This window comes from Mustela lutreola, chromosome 9 (genome assembly GCF_030435805.1).
Source record: "Mustela lutreola isolate mMusLut2 chromosome 9, mMusLut2.pri, whole genome shotgun sequence".
In the NCBI taxonomy this organism is placed as follows: domain Eukaryota; kingdom Metazoa; phylum Chordata; class Mammalia; order Carnivora; family Mustelidae; genus Mustela; species Mustela lutreola.
This window is the reverse complement of record NC_081298.1, coordinates 121,279,637-121,294,290: the sequence shown is the minus strand read 5'-3', so window position 1 is coordinate 121,294,290 and position 14,654 is coordinate 121,279,637. Positions and strand designations below refer to the sequence as shown.

Here is a 14,654-nt window from a genome sequence, read left to right as displayed (position 1 = left end):
CAGTGCGTGTGTGACTTCAGTCTCAGGACGTCTTCCTCAACAGTGTGCTCCAAAAGTCTGCTGTGCTCCAATCCCTTCCTCCCCAGAATCTCAAAATACGGTCTGCTCCAATTCCAAAAAAGGAAAACCATCTCATCTTTCAAAACTAGAGACGGAGATCTGGTTTACTAGATATAACCTACAAATTTGGTGCCAGCCCTCTTCCCAAAATACGCATACGTTTTGGCCATGGTCTCTTCCTTTCCATGTATTCAAATAAGACATATGTCCCTCCTCATTTACAAAGCGAATCCCTCCAAACGATGCTTCGGTTCCCTCCCCCACCCCCTCCTACCCCAGCAACCTGTTTCTCTCTCTGTGCTCCCCTTGCGTGCCATCTCGCTTCCCTCCGCATCTCTGAGTCCCGCCTTCTGCCACTGTAGACACAGGACCCACCTTGGCAAGTAGTTATCTGACCCTGGTCCCTCCCCTTCCTTCCAGTCTGCTGGCAGTCTTCCACTCCAAGGCTCCACCCTCCAAGGCTCTGTCTTTGCAGGGTCCCCCTGACCCTGTTTCCTCGGCTGACCTCATGGTTCACTTGAAGCTGAGGGGCTCCCCTTCATACCTCCCCAGCCCCAGCTTTGTCCTAGCTCCAGCACAGGCTTCCACGGGCCGTGTGACGCTCAACTGAGGGGCGCTGGACACCAGCAGATAATATGCACCTTCTGCCCCTGGCCGCCCGTCCACAGCCCACTGCTGCCTGCCTCCACTCCCTCACCTGTCAAACCTGCCCTCCTCATTGTCTTGTGTCTGGTGCTTTAGCTGAAAACTGCCCTGTATCTCAACTCTGCAAACGTTGAGTCATGGGGGGAAAATGGATCTCTTCATCCACCCTGGTGAGACGGGGCTATACTCTGTTTGGTCTCCCTCCCTCAGGTGGTAGCTTGTTAGTCATCTTAATGATCATGTTCATAGTTGTGGATGTCCTTATGTTATGATCAGCAGCAGTCCAACCTGACCCCTGCCATCCAGTGCCTGGGGGCTGAAGCACCGCTCCCCGCTCCATAACTCAGCCCTCCGGCGACCAGTGCCGCTCCGGGTACAAAGACACTGCCTTCGAGGCTTTCAGAGGCCAACAAGAGAGGCTCCTCTACAACTAGCGACCACCAGCACCTCCATCCAGTCCTGACAGATGTCCGTCTTCGCGCCCCCTCAGTGCAGCTGATGCCTCGCCAAGGTGCCTGCACCCTGAGAGGCAGAACAGCTTCTAGGCTCCAGGGTCCTGCATATTAGAAAGGTGGTGACCGGAGACTCAGGGCCTGACTCGGGCAGTCTGGAGTGTGCAGATGAGCGTGATGGTTCCCAGGGATATTTAACACCCAGAAGTGGAGTTGCCTGCCCTCGTCAACACCACTGATGTCAGGATGACTGTCCTCCCGGGGATGTGCTGACTCTGGGGAAAGTCTCATAATCCAAAGGCGCCAGGCGGCGGGGGCTCATGCGGGGAGGTGTGGGGCGTTGTCCAGACCCTCCGCTTTCCACGTCTGGGGCTCTTGCCGAGTCATCACTTTCTTAAGTGAGGGGGACGGGGCGAAAGGACGATGGAGGGATTCTGTAGGGGGTTCTTGCTGAGTCAGCGCCGCCACAACTTCCCCTGTGATGAGCGTCAGGCAGGCCCTAATCCACTTTGAATTGCAGACAGGGAGACGGGTAATTATTCTACCCTCATGGGGGGCACCGCTATCTTATTTTCTTTAGACGTCAGACTCCTACTTGAGGGCAAATCTCCCCACCCTCCACCCTCACTCCTTTCCTCCTGTGACCTCATCAACCCACTGGCTGTCTGACCAGGGCGCCGGGGCCCCCTGTCCCTGCCCTCCACCAGCCTAGCTGTCTATGCGCCAAGCCCACGACTGCTGGATGAGGAAGAGGATGCTTTCCCCCCGGAAGCCAAACTACAGCTGTCCGTACACCATAGCTCGGCCAGACCCACCAAGGTTCCAGTTCCATTTCCTAGTCTGGTTTCTGAGCGAAGGTGGAGGGAGCTTGAGACACAGGCTCCACTGAATGCAATGACTCCAGCTTGCACGGAGCGACATGTCCCATGTAGGAACACACACTGTACCCACAGCAGCAGGGACCCACTGTAACCCTGGCCAGCTCAGGACGGGGCGTGGTGCGGGCCGCGGTGGGCATTGAGGTCATCCCTACTGTTACTCTGTAACAGTACTACTGTTACAGCTACTATATCCCTAAGCTACTGCTATCCCCAAGTCCACACATAGAAATGCACCAATAGAGACCCTTCCTTTTAATGAACTTTTAAGTTCTCAGCACTCCTGGGCCTGGAAGCTCTGTTATTATTTTGCAATGAACACATGGGACTTGAGCAGAGATCATCTGATTGGTCCATAACACTGTACTTCACGCCATCTGGGGCAATCACGTTGCATCCAGCCCTCCTGCTGAACAAGGACTAGCCATAGGCCCACCGAGGTCACCCAGGGCCGTAGACCGCAAATGCCGAGGGGGTGTCCTTAACTTCCCATACTCCCTATGGAACAGGACAAGCTGCAGCCGCAGCGGTTGCCTGGTCTGGAAAGTGGGAGGGAATGGCATTTCAGACTGCGCTCTCTGGCCCAGTGGGAGGCTGGCTTTGAGGAGAACAGAACAGTCCTGGGGATGGAGAGAGGAGTGCATGTGAGTGACACCGGGGCTCTCAGGATGTGGTGAGCTAGGAGGTGCAGAAGGCCCCCTGCCATCCCCTGGAGAAGAACTCTTTCCCTCAGTATCAACTCTCCTCTGAAGGTGAACCAGTGCTCCCCAGTCCCAGCAAACCCCCGATGGTCACTCCATCCTGATGGGCTCTTCCCAATCCCCATGGTCATGCCCTCAGGTGCCTACCTATGCTCTCTGGCAGAGCTGGACTGCCCCCACAGAATCTAAGTACTATCAGGAAAGCACTGCATCTTCTGACATAAAATGCTTTAAAAAAAAAAAAAAAAAAAGGGTCCAAAAATGGCTTTTAAAGCGCTGGGAGCGGGCTATAACATAACGGAATGTTGTGATGGGAGAAAAAGTGTCTCCTGGGATAACCATCTGCAATACTTTTTTGTGGTTTAAAAAATTCTGTGATGGACTGTAAAATGCTTCTTCCACAGCTTCTCAGAAGCCCCTCCCTCGTTCCCCATTCCGATCAGCACTTGGGAGCGTCAGACGACTGGGAGGCAACAGCCGAAGTTGCCCCTGGACAGGCGCAGGTGCGCGTCCACACCGCCATCAAAAGAAGGGACGGGCAGGCTGGACCAGAACAGGCCATCATGAAAAATAACGTGCCGCCTGAATCCCAAAGTGACTGCCACGTGGAGGAAAGGTCACACTCCCTCTGCAAGGTTGAGGGAGGCTGTGTCAGCCCTGCCAGACACAGGCTAGAGCGAGATGGGCTAGAAGCATTTTCTAACAATTCAACACACAAATTCGCAATGACTCAGTGTGCCAAACTGTGAAGCGGTGAACGCTATTGTCATAAATGGCACTGGAGCAGAAATGAGAGGACTGCTGTCTATCAAACGGGCTACAGGAAGGAGTCACTTGACGACGGGAGGAAAGGCCAGAGCACATCGCTACGGATCACGAGAGGGAAGGACAAGACCCTATCGGGCCCCAGGTTCTCCTGGGCCTGTGCAGGCAGTCCTGATCTTGAACCTGTAACCGATTTCCCTGTTATGTTCCAAGACTGGGTGCCAGGCAGAAGAATCAGTTTGGTTTCGGCGGCTTGGGTGTTTTTTTTTTTTTTTTTTTTTCCTGTTTGTTTGCTGAGCTTCTAATCCGGGCCCTGAATGGTACTTGTCTGATGGATTTCTCTACACTGCCCAGTTTGGGAGAACAGATGCTGTGGGTCAGGCTGGCAGCCATAAATTTCTGGAAAATAACTCTTAGTGACTGAGGAAGAAAGCCATAAAATACTCCAGAGGCAGGAACAGGAGAAAACAATGGCAGAGGACGATGCACGGGATTACTGCTGGATGCCAGACGGGCCCCACGGATCATCCATTCTCGGGGCCGTGCCACCGTCTGGGGACCCGTGCCGAACAGTGCCCGGTGACACGCCCGCCTCTTGCTGTCCTCCTCTGGTGCTTCATTCAACAAGTTTACAGAAACCTCCTTCATGGGGGCACTGTTTGAAACCCCGGAGACCTCTGGGAACAAAACAGAGCCGAATCCCTGCCCGAGGCAGGCTTGAGCTTGGAGCACTGAACTCGGGGATTTGGGGGTAGGCGCCTGGGGGTGAAGAGGATTGATGGCGATTCCTGTAACATTTGGTAAACCTCTGTTGGCTGCCCCGTGCGCACAGCACTCAGCAGTGGGTTAATGAAGAGGGTCTGGGGTAGTCACTACGGAAGCCTGGGAGCTTCTGGCCATTATCTCAGTGAAAGAGAAAGGGGTGAGGGTGGAAGGGGGCGCAGGTTCCCAAACCACAGTAGGATAGAGCTCATTCTGCAGCCCCAGGAGAGAGAGAAGTCTGGGACCCCCCCCCCCCAGAGGAGCTCATAACACTGATCTACCCTACAGCCGCCTCGTGTGTTAAGAGTATGACATGGGGGGGGGGGGCACCTGGGTAGCTCAGTGGGTTAAGCCTCTGCTTTTGGCTCAGGTCATGATCTCAGGGTCCTGGGATCAAGCCCAGCATCGGGCTCTCTGCTCAGCAGGGAGTCTGCTTCCCTTCCTCTCTCTCTGCCTGCCTCTCTGCCTACCTGTGATCTTTCTCTGTCAAATAAATAAATAAAATCTTAAAAAAAAAAAAAAAAGAGTATGACATGGGGCTGCTTCTTGGGGTTCTTGTGAAAATCCGTGGAGCTAGGTCTGTCAAACTCCCAGCCCCCTCCTGGCATGACCAATGTTCCTTTCCTTTCCCTGCTCCCCGCTGGCTTGTTGTCAACTTGCCCCGGATGGTCTTCCCGGGGAGGCTTTCCCCCTGGAGAAATGCCCCGTTACCTCCAGCTTCCCAGCAACCACTCCTCTTGTGCCCCACCTGGCCTTGCCCCCAAGGAGTGATCTACTGCCCCCCTCAGGCCCTCATCCCAGGTGCGTGTAGGCCCAGGACACAGAGATGCCGCTGGCCCCTGGATGCAGAAACAGTGACTCACCAAAATTCTCTCCACCCCAGATGTCCATGTCCGTGTCGTACTTCCCCAGGTAATCGAACCAGGATTTGTCCATCACGAAGAGCCCTCCAGCTATGATGGGAGTCCTGTGCATTCGGAAGGGAAAGAGAAGGTCATGGGAGAGCAGAGAGGGACCGCCATCCCAGTCATCTGCCCCACCAGGCAGAATCCCACACGCTTCTCTCTCCACCGCTTTCCCACTTTACGAGGGTCAATGCGTTACCTAAAACAAGAACAGACTCCAGGGTTTTTCCTTTTGATTTTAAAAATCCTGACCTCATAGACAGGCTCATTTTCTCATCAGCATGCCTTCTGTAGGGGGCCAGAACTTGCTCAGAAGCCCGCTGTGCCGAGGGACCGGGGATCCTCTGCTGGAATCTCCCATAGGCTCTGCCCAGCGTGGCTCTCTTTGGGGGCTCCACTGTTGGGAGCCCCGGCAGAGGAGGAGGACTGAGGCAGCACCCGTTAAGGCATACCCATGTTTTGAGATTGGGCTCTCTCTCCCTTTTCTTCCCTCTTTAACTCTCGGTGAGGGGTTATGTCACCCTAAAATAATATATTTGGGTCCTAACCCCCAGTACCTCGGAATGTGCCCTTATTTGGGGAGAAAGTCTCTATAGAAGTAATCAAGTTAAAATGAGGTTATCCGGGTGGCCCCCAACCCCACATGCCTAGTGTCCTTACACAAAGGAAATGTGGAGCCGGAGAGACAGACATGCACAGAGAGCACATAATGGGAAGAGACACAGAGAAGATGGCCATCTGAAAGTCAAGGAGTGGGCGGCTGGGTGGCTCAGTGGGTTAAACATCCAACTCTTGGTTTTGGCTCAGGTCATGATCTCAGGGTCCAGGGATCTAGTCCCGCATCAGGCTCGCCGCTCATCAGGGAATCCACTTCTCTTCCCTTTCACCCTCTGCCCTTCCCCCACGCTCCTGTAGTCTCTCTAAAATAAATAATTCTTTAAAAAGAAAAAAAAAAAAAAAAAAAAAAAAAACAAGCCAAGGAAAGAGGCCGGCATAGCGCTCAGAAGGAAATAACCCCACTGACACCTTGACTCTGTGGTTCTAGCCTCTGGACCTGCAGGACAGTATGTTTCTGCTGATAAGCCGCTTCATGGGTGACATGTTGCTATAGCCCCAACAAACTAGTACACCCTTCGTCTTCTTCCTTGGGGTTCTGCCCCACTTCCCCTGCCCCTGGCCACTGAGAAGGAAGCCAGAGAAGCCACTCAGAAAACAAAGTACTGCCAAGGAAGGCAGGTGAGCCCAGCAGAGTCCAACCAGATAACCCAGTGAGCACCAGGACTTGTATCTAGAAGGATCAACAGCAGGGAAAGGCAGGTGAGCCCACAGGGACCTGGCTCCTCATCCAGCAGGGCCAGAGGGCGAAGGGAGTTTTCTCCCATGTCAGGTAGTTGATGGATAGCAGGTCAAGAAACCCGGTCTCCCAGGGCCACGACCCCTGGGCGTTCCCTGGGCTGAGCCTGGGAAACACTTGCTCTCTGATGAGAGAGATATTCCCACAAGAACAGAAGCTGCCCCGAGACACCCCCACACTGGGCCAGAGAAGGTAAGCTGCACCAGCACAGCTGCCCTTGTCCTTGACTTGGCCGGCTGCCCCATCAGGGGCCGCCCATAATGGGTAACTGAGAAGCTGCCCCACATGATAGAGGTTCAGAAGTAGAAGCCACTAGCCAGCATGCTGTCTGGCTCCAATCTCCCTCTTGGCGCTGCTCCAGCTCATGAAGGCTGGGAAGGGGGAAGGGGCCAGCAGGTAGGTGAGACATTGGTCCCCGGCGAAGTGTTCCTAGCCATACACATTTGTCAGAAGCGTCAGCATTCGGCTCTTCCTAGCTCCTTGCTTCCCATCTGACTTAAGCTGATTCAGTGCAAGTGATCCAACGTTTACCATACAGCCGTTCTGGAGATACAGAGATGCCCACGAAGAATCTGGGGCACCCTAAGCCACTGGCTGGAGAAAGGGGCCTTTTGCATACTTCTCCAAGCACTTTGGACGCCCAGCACCCCAACCAAGGCCCACAAGGGTCAGTGTGGACATCCGTGGTTCTGGGGCAGGTGTGCCCATCTTTGGTAGGAACATACAGACCATACGCCCTCAAAGCTGAGAACCCAGGCTCCCCCACGGGGTGGACATCATACTCCAGTCTACCCCGGTCCTCTGAGAGGCCCCAAACCCATGTGCTGGGAGCCTCCTGTGTGAAGGGAGAATGCAGACCAGGAGAAAGCATCCACGGCTCTGCTGAAGAACCCAGAGTCAATGCGACATCCCGTCCTCGCATGGGGCTGAGCAGACATGGGGGTTACTAAACAGCAGGAGTTGGGGGTAAGTGAACTGACCTTCTTCGGCTGAATTCTGATATCCAAGACCTAGCAGTCCTGCTCTGGCCTGAACAGACCATCTTTCCCTCTGTCAGAGGCTCAAGCAGGACCATCTGGGACCCTCCAGCATTTAATGGGAAGCCTAAGTACACGGTAGCATGTGTGTGGGAGGAACACACTGAGCAGCTCCTTAGTACGGGTCTTACCAGGCCTCTGTCCCCTTAGGAGAAGTCTCCTTGAAGACAGAAACTCCTAAAGTAAGGGTAAAGGAGGGCTGGCCTGCCAAAGGTTCTTTTGGTCTCTTCTCAATCTTTTGAACATCTAATGTGAAATGCCTGCTCCACGATGTGGCAGAGAAAAGGACCCAGTGGTGACGCTACCCACCCCTGACCTGACTTACCTTATGGGCTCAGCAGGGTCCAGACGCCGAGCCTTCTGCTCTGGGGAGAGTTGCTCCCATTGGAAGTGAAGGCTCCAGTCAAACCCTAGAACAACACCCACTCAGCTGATGTGCACAACACATCCCTTTTCTAGAAGCTTGTGAACACATCCAGGGAAGGTGGGCCTGGAGACAGCAGGTCTCACCCAGGCTCATCAGCAAGCAGGCAGTTGGGTGTCCCTCTCACAGTTTCTTTCTACTTCTTATTGCCTCTCTGAGCCTCCCCTGCTGGGCACGGTGAGGGGATACAGGGCAGATGATAGAGTCAGGTTCAACAGAACCTAAGGGGGACAGGATGGACAGTCATGGGTGTGGCCCTTGGTCAGGAGTCTTGGGAAGGTACAAGCAGGTTTTTATGGGGCTGAGTCATCTCAAATCAGTCTTGGGGACCAGCACTAGGTCCTGAGCACAACCATGGTGGGTCTCAGAGAGTGCGTGGTACCCAAGACTGCGGTGCTGGAACAGGTCAGGCCCCACCTAAGCCAGGATGTCCTCACCTTCCCTCCTCATCCCGGGATGAGCCCATGTTGGAGCCAGAGCTCTGGGGTCTGGATGTGTCCCGCACGGGACCCTGGCCACTGCATTGTCTCAGTGGTAAGGCTACTGCTGGGCTGCTGACATTATAGGACACAGGGCTGGACGTTCCAGACAAACAACTAGAGACCTTTCCCCATTCTTCCCCTAGAAAGATTTGACCAGGGGGAGCGGTGGTTCCTTGCTGGGGAGAAGGCATTGGTCCCACTCACCCCCTCTGAGCTCCGTGGCAGACTCGATGTAGTTGAAGTTGTCCAAGCTGATGATGTCAATCACAGGGCAGACCACCCGCGTGTAGTCCTGGAAGACAGCAGACTCCGGGCTCAGTCCGGGGCATCAAGGAGCCAGGCCAGGTGTCAGCGGGCCTGGGAGGGCCCTGCCCTGATAATGCCAGGCTGGTTTAATGGCCTTGACCAAGCACTTCTATCTTTGGATCTCAATTTTCTCATCTATAAGATAGAGCACTGGAGACTGTGACTGCCCTGGTTCTAATGCCTAAAATGCTAAAAACCTTTCTCTGACTTCTGGTGGCTTCCTCAGCCCCCAAAGCCATTGGAGCATGGCAGGGACCCAGCAGGGGCCAAAGAGTGAGGACACTGAGGAAGGGAAAGGCAGGAAGAAGGGGGCTTTAGAAGTCCTCCACTACTGGTGGGCTCCAAGGAGGCAGAAGCCACAGGCAGCCGGGAAGGTGACCTCAGTCTGTAGTCTCATGAAGCAAAGCCACACCCGCACAGGAAGAACACCTTGGTATTTCCAAAATTTTCATTTGATGCGTATGTTTCTAGGCAAGGTGAGGAACAGCATCCCTGGAGACTCCGTCCTTCAGAAGTCATCTGTGGTCCTCACAGATCTGTGCCTCCAGCCCTGACTTACACGCCCTTGCTCCCAGACTCGGAGCGACTAGGCCACTGGCCCCTTCCATGGGGATTTCACATGGGCTTTCAGTGACAGCTTCCTTATCTTCTCTCCAAACATGCTCCTTTCCCTTGGGTTGCCTATTTCTGCTAACAGAACAATTGCGCAGCCCTCTGCTTCCCAGCGCAAAGAAGCTTTGCCTCTGCCCATCACCCCGATTGGTCTTGCCAATTCGAACTCCAGAAGTACTCTTCTGCACGTGGCGTGCTTCTCCCTTTCCCTCACACCTGGTGGACCGTGGTGGACTCCTGACCTCAGCTCACCCTCTTCCCTTTGGTGGCCAGGGAAGTTGTCATTTGGATGGGAAAATCTCACTCTGTGGCTCAGTTGCTAAAACCCTAAATTGCCCAGAAGATAGGGCTCACGCTCCTTAGCCTGGCATGCGGGACCATCCACAAAGAGCCTGTATCTCCCTCTCCAGCCTCCTTACTTGCTGCATCCCACAGACTATCCTGTCCACAGGCATCAAAGCCACCCAGGAAATGCTTTCAAAATATGCAAGACATATTCGCTAGTGCCGGGGGGCTGTCAGGGCATTGCATGGGTTTCTGGGTGAACGGCTCTGGGTGAACGGCTGGTACCTGGCTCACAGGAGGAGGGGCAGGGAGCAGTGGGAAGGCCACTCCTCAGCCAACCAAGAACCAGGCAGCCCAGGAGTACCAGCAGGTGTGGGCAAGTCAGGCAGGGCCTCTTTTGCAGTCTTCTGCACCCCCCACCACCCCCCCAACCTCCTGCCCCCACTCCCACCCCTGGCATGGGTGCAAGCCTTTGTTTCTCCTTATAGCCATTTCATTTCCTGGTTCAATCTCTCTCCCAAATGAGGCTGTCCTCTTATTTTAAGCTCAGACTCACCAGGTGCCTGCTTTTATGTTCTCAGACTTGGTCTGGCCCTCGGCTTCCACGTGTGACTCATCCTGACAGTGACAAGGTACCTCGGAAGCCGAGTGGCCCGTGTGGAAAGAAATGCTCATTTTCGATGCATTGCTTCTACCTCGGGGACATGCACAGACGCTTCTTCTGCAGCCAGCATGACACCTGCCCAGCTGCCTCCGCTCTCCGGGCTCTCCTCGGGCAGTGTCACCCTGCGTCTGTGTGTGTGCGTGTGTGCGTGTGCATGCACAAGCACGTTTAGCCATCCACACCCATTCCCACCCATGGACATGACCCCAAAGACACTCCCAGAACTTGAATTCTGACACGTTCTTACAAGTTCAGAGACCAAACTTCTGTGAGTCGGACATAGTTCTCATTTTGCCTTCGTTTGTTGAGTTTTGGGGTCTCTGTAGCTTTACAAAGTCTTTACATGGAGGCTTGTATGGTCAAGGATTCACCTTGCCCACAGGTATGTTTGGCCCTTGCCTGGCTTCTGGGCAGTAACTTCTGAGCCCTCAGAACGTCCTGCCTCTGTTTACCTGCATGCCTTGGGATATACCAGACAGTCTATGCTAACAGTGTGACTTAGGCTAAGGGCTTTGGTCTGCGTGTGACCAGCTCACTCTGACCTCTGGAGGCGCATGGAGACCATGAGGGCGGTCAGCCATATTTCTATGACTGTTCTCCAAAACAGACACAAAGCCCAGACTCCAAGACTGGCGTGGGCTTCCCTGTTTCTCAGTGACCTGTACGTGTTCTACATCATTGCTGGGAGAAGGAAGTGCTGTCTGTCCAACCCTACCGGGGGCGGTCCACCGGAGGCTCATGTCTGGAACTTTCTCTGCGTGCCTTTCGCCGCTGCGAAGTCTCACCTGCATCCGTTTTGCTATCCTAAACAGCAATCATGACTAGAACAGCTTTGCTAAGTTCCAAGTCCATCTAGTGAATTACTAAACCTGAGGGTGGTCTCAGGGGGTCCCCTAACTGCAATCCTCGTTTTTTAAATTCTCCTCAATATTTGGAAACCGAAATATGAAATAAAATGCCGGTTGCTTACCTCTGGCCACAACCTTTCCAGGAAGCCGCCCAGGGACTCAGCCTCTGGGGTGCACTGGGTACACCAGTGGGGGGTTTTGGTACCCTCTCCCTATAGGTTCTGAGGGCTTCTGCCCTTCTCTTATCCTTGCCACAGCTCATGCGTGGTGTCTGCTTGAGTCATGGAGACCAGATAGGTGATGAGGGACCTTTAGGGCTAAGAGCTGTGTGGAGACATGACCTTCAAAAGATGCTGTACGAGGCTGTATGCATGGGCCTTGAAGCCAAGATACAAACCTCTCTGAGGGACCTAGGGGGTCATTCCTGCTCAGTCCGCCCTCAGCCTGCTGGGCAAAGGGGATCTTCTGGCACTGACTGAAGAGGCTGAAGAGGACACAGGTCAAAGGCTGGCAGCAGAGTGGGCAGGTCCGTTCCTGCTGGGAAAGATGGCCTCTCCTCCCACAGTTCTGGGATAGAGGGACTCTCCATAAGGATACCCAGACCCACCACAGGTCCCTGCTTGTGTGCTCCAGGAAGCTGGTCTCTAAGGCTAGGCCCACAGGTAGGTGTAATCAGGCAGCTGGGCGAACCCCTGACAGACCCAGGACTGCACCCCTTCTTCCCCTCTCCCCAACACAAATCAGAGCCCAGGCCCCAACCCTGCCCCATGGACAGGAGCCCAGCAATCACAGAGACCGAAGGCACCACCCAATGGCCATCAGTGCTCCCTGCGGTACACATCTCCTTTCTCCGCCCGTTCATATAACTAAAACCATATTGGGAACAGGCCCTGAAAACATTCCGAGAGATGGCCACTTGGCGGGCTCAGCTGGTGAAGCGTCCAACTCTCAATTTCAGCTCAGGTCATAACCTCAGGGTCGTGAGATCAAGCCCCAGGTCAGGCTCTGCACTGGGTGTGGAGCCTGCTTAAGATTCTCTCTCTCCCTCTCCTTCTGCCTCTGCCCCTTGCCACCCCTCTAAAAAATAGTAAAAAATAGTAACAATGATAATTAAAAACAAAACCTGCTAGAGAGATCATTCACTCATTTGATCAACCGGCTTTACAGAGCACTTCTTATAGTTTAGGAATTGTCACAGGTACAAAGATGAATAAGGCTTCACGGTCTAGGGAAATGGAGAACAGGGGACAGGGGATTGCAATGCAGCCCCTGAGGCAGCCAGGGGGGATGGGTGCAGGAGAAGGAAGGGTCCTCCAGCAGGTGACAGGAGACCTGAGTTCTTGTCCTGACTCCGCCATCTAGAATCCATGTCACCTTAAACACACCAGCACACACTATAAAGCAAAGACAAATTATTATTTGAAAAACTATCTTGACTTCCTCACAGGGCTTTTGGATGGAATAAGGGAGGGAGGCGTGTGAAAGTCTTTGAAGCATATGTAAGCTATTATTTATATAAATTTACCAAATGTTACAGGGACTGAAATTTCTCAAAATCATTTTTTCCAACTAAAGAAATATGTAGATAAGAAGTGGGGGGAAAGAGGCCTCTGTTTAAAAAAAAAATTAAAACCAACCTGGTTCTTGTTTCAAGTATCATCGAGTAACTGAAGGGAAGAAACGGGACATCGAGAGGGTTCCATGTGGACAAGACCAGCTGAGGACAGCTTCTGACAGCCCAAACCCAGATCTTTCTTATCTCTTTCTATTTTTGAAAATTCCTAACTCCAATTACAGCTTAAAATTTCCACTTCCACTTACAAGACAAATCACGTTTTACTCTGAGACAAGACACAAAGACACGTGTTAACATGGGCTGACACACGCCCACATCCCTGTCCTGAAGGGGAAGTCTCAGTTAATGTTCCATCAACAGGAGTCAGCGTCTGGTAAAAACCTCTGCAGCCCACAGAGGCTGCTGTGACCCCTGCAAGGGGCAGAGTCCGACCACAGCCCCAAGTCTGTCCAACCAGTCCTCTGCTACCAAAGCTTTAGGTCAGACAGTGGTGGGGACCGGGGAGGGTGAGCCCTATTGTGGAGCCAAATGCCTCCCACAGGAGCAGTGGAATGCAAGGAGCACTCACAGGGAGAAAGGAGAAGATGCAAGCTTCATTAAGGCTGTCTGAGGAAAGCAAGTCCCCCTAACATATCCTGCAGGGCCACATCAGCTTGCGGGGGCCGGCAGGCGTCCTAAAGGTCAAACCCTGAACTGCCACATGACCCCACCATACCGCTCATTGGTATGGATCCCAAAGAACTGGGAGCAGGTACTTAAACTTAAATACTAATGTTCACAGCAGTGCTATTCACAAGAGTAAAAAGGTGGAAACAACCCAAAATGTCTATTAGCAGAGGAATGCATAAACAAACTGTGGTATTCAGGCAGTAATTTCTGCGACATCGGACAACTTCTTTCTAGATACATCTCCTGAGGCCAGGGAAACAAAAGCCAAAATAAACTGCTGGAACTACATCAAAATAAAAAAGCTTCTGCACAGGGAAGGAAACAATCAACCAAACTAAAATACAAGCCACTGAATGAAAGAATACATTTGCAAACGACCTATCTGATAGTCTCCAAAAATATAAAGAACTTACAAAACTCGACACCAAAAACAAAACAAAAAACCCCATCAATTAAAAATGGGCAGAGGACCCAAGCAGACATTTCTCCAAAGAAGACATACAAATGGCCAACAGACACGTGAAAAGATGCTCATCATCACTGATCATCAGGCAAATGCAAATCAACACCACAATGAGATACAATTCCACAGCTGTGAGAATGGCTACAATCAACAAGGCAAGGAGCAACTGTTGGAGAGGATGTGGAGAAGGAGGAAGACTCGTGCACTGTTGGTGGGAATGCAAGCTGGTGCAGCCCCTCTGGGAAACAGTATGGAGGTTCCTCGAAAAGCTATAAATGGAGCTGCCCTACAGTCATCATACCACCATGTATTTACGCCCCCTAATACGGAAACACTAATTCAAAGGGATACATGCACCCCTATGTTTATTGCAGCACTATCTACAATAGCCAAACTGTGGAAGCAGCCCAAGGGGTCACCAACTGCTGAATGGATAAAGAAGATGTGGGAGAGAGAGAGAGAGAGAGAGAGATCGATCCAGTGGAATAGTACTCAGCCACAAAAAAGATGAAACCTTGCCATTTGCGATATCACGGATGGATCCAGAAGGTATAACCCTAAGTGAAATAAGTCAGTCAGAGAAAGACAAAAGCCGTGTGATTTCACTCACATGTAGAATTTAAAAAATAAAACAAATGAGCAAAGGTAGGAAAAAGGAGAGGGAGAGAAACCAAGAGACAGCCCTTTAGCTGCCGGGAACAAACTGATGGCCACCAGAGGGGAGGTGGGTGGGTAGGGAGGGGTGGCACAGGTGAAGGGGATTTGG

The 14,654-nt window shown here is 52.7% G+C and overlaps 1 protein-coding gene across 1 annotated transcript in view; it reads right to left on the bottom strand.

Moving 5' to 3' along the window:
* GALNT14 (polypeptide N-acetylgalactosaminyltransferase 14) overlaps positions 1-14,654 on the bottom strand; it is a 210,268-nt gene that overhangs the window by 19,184 nt on the left and 176,430 nt on the right. Inside the window, exons 7-9 of the mRNA XM_059188697.1 lie at positions 8,670-8,757; positions 7,885-7,969; positions 5,127-5,230 (exon numbers count right to left, since the gene is read on the bottom strand). Of these exons, the coding sequence (XP_059044680.1) occupies positions 5,127-5,230; positions 7,885-7,969; positions 8,670-8,757 (277 nt within the window). The remainder of the gene's footprint in view (positions 1-5,126; positions 5,231-7,884; positions 7,970-8,669; positions 8,758-14,654) is intronic.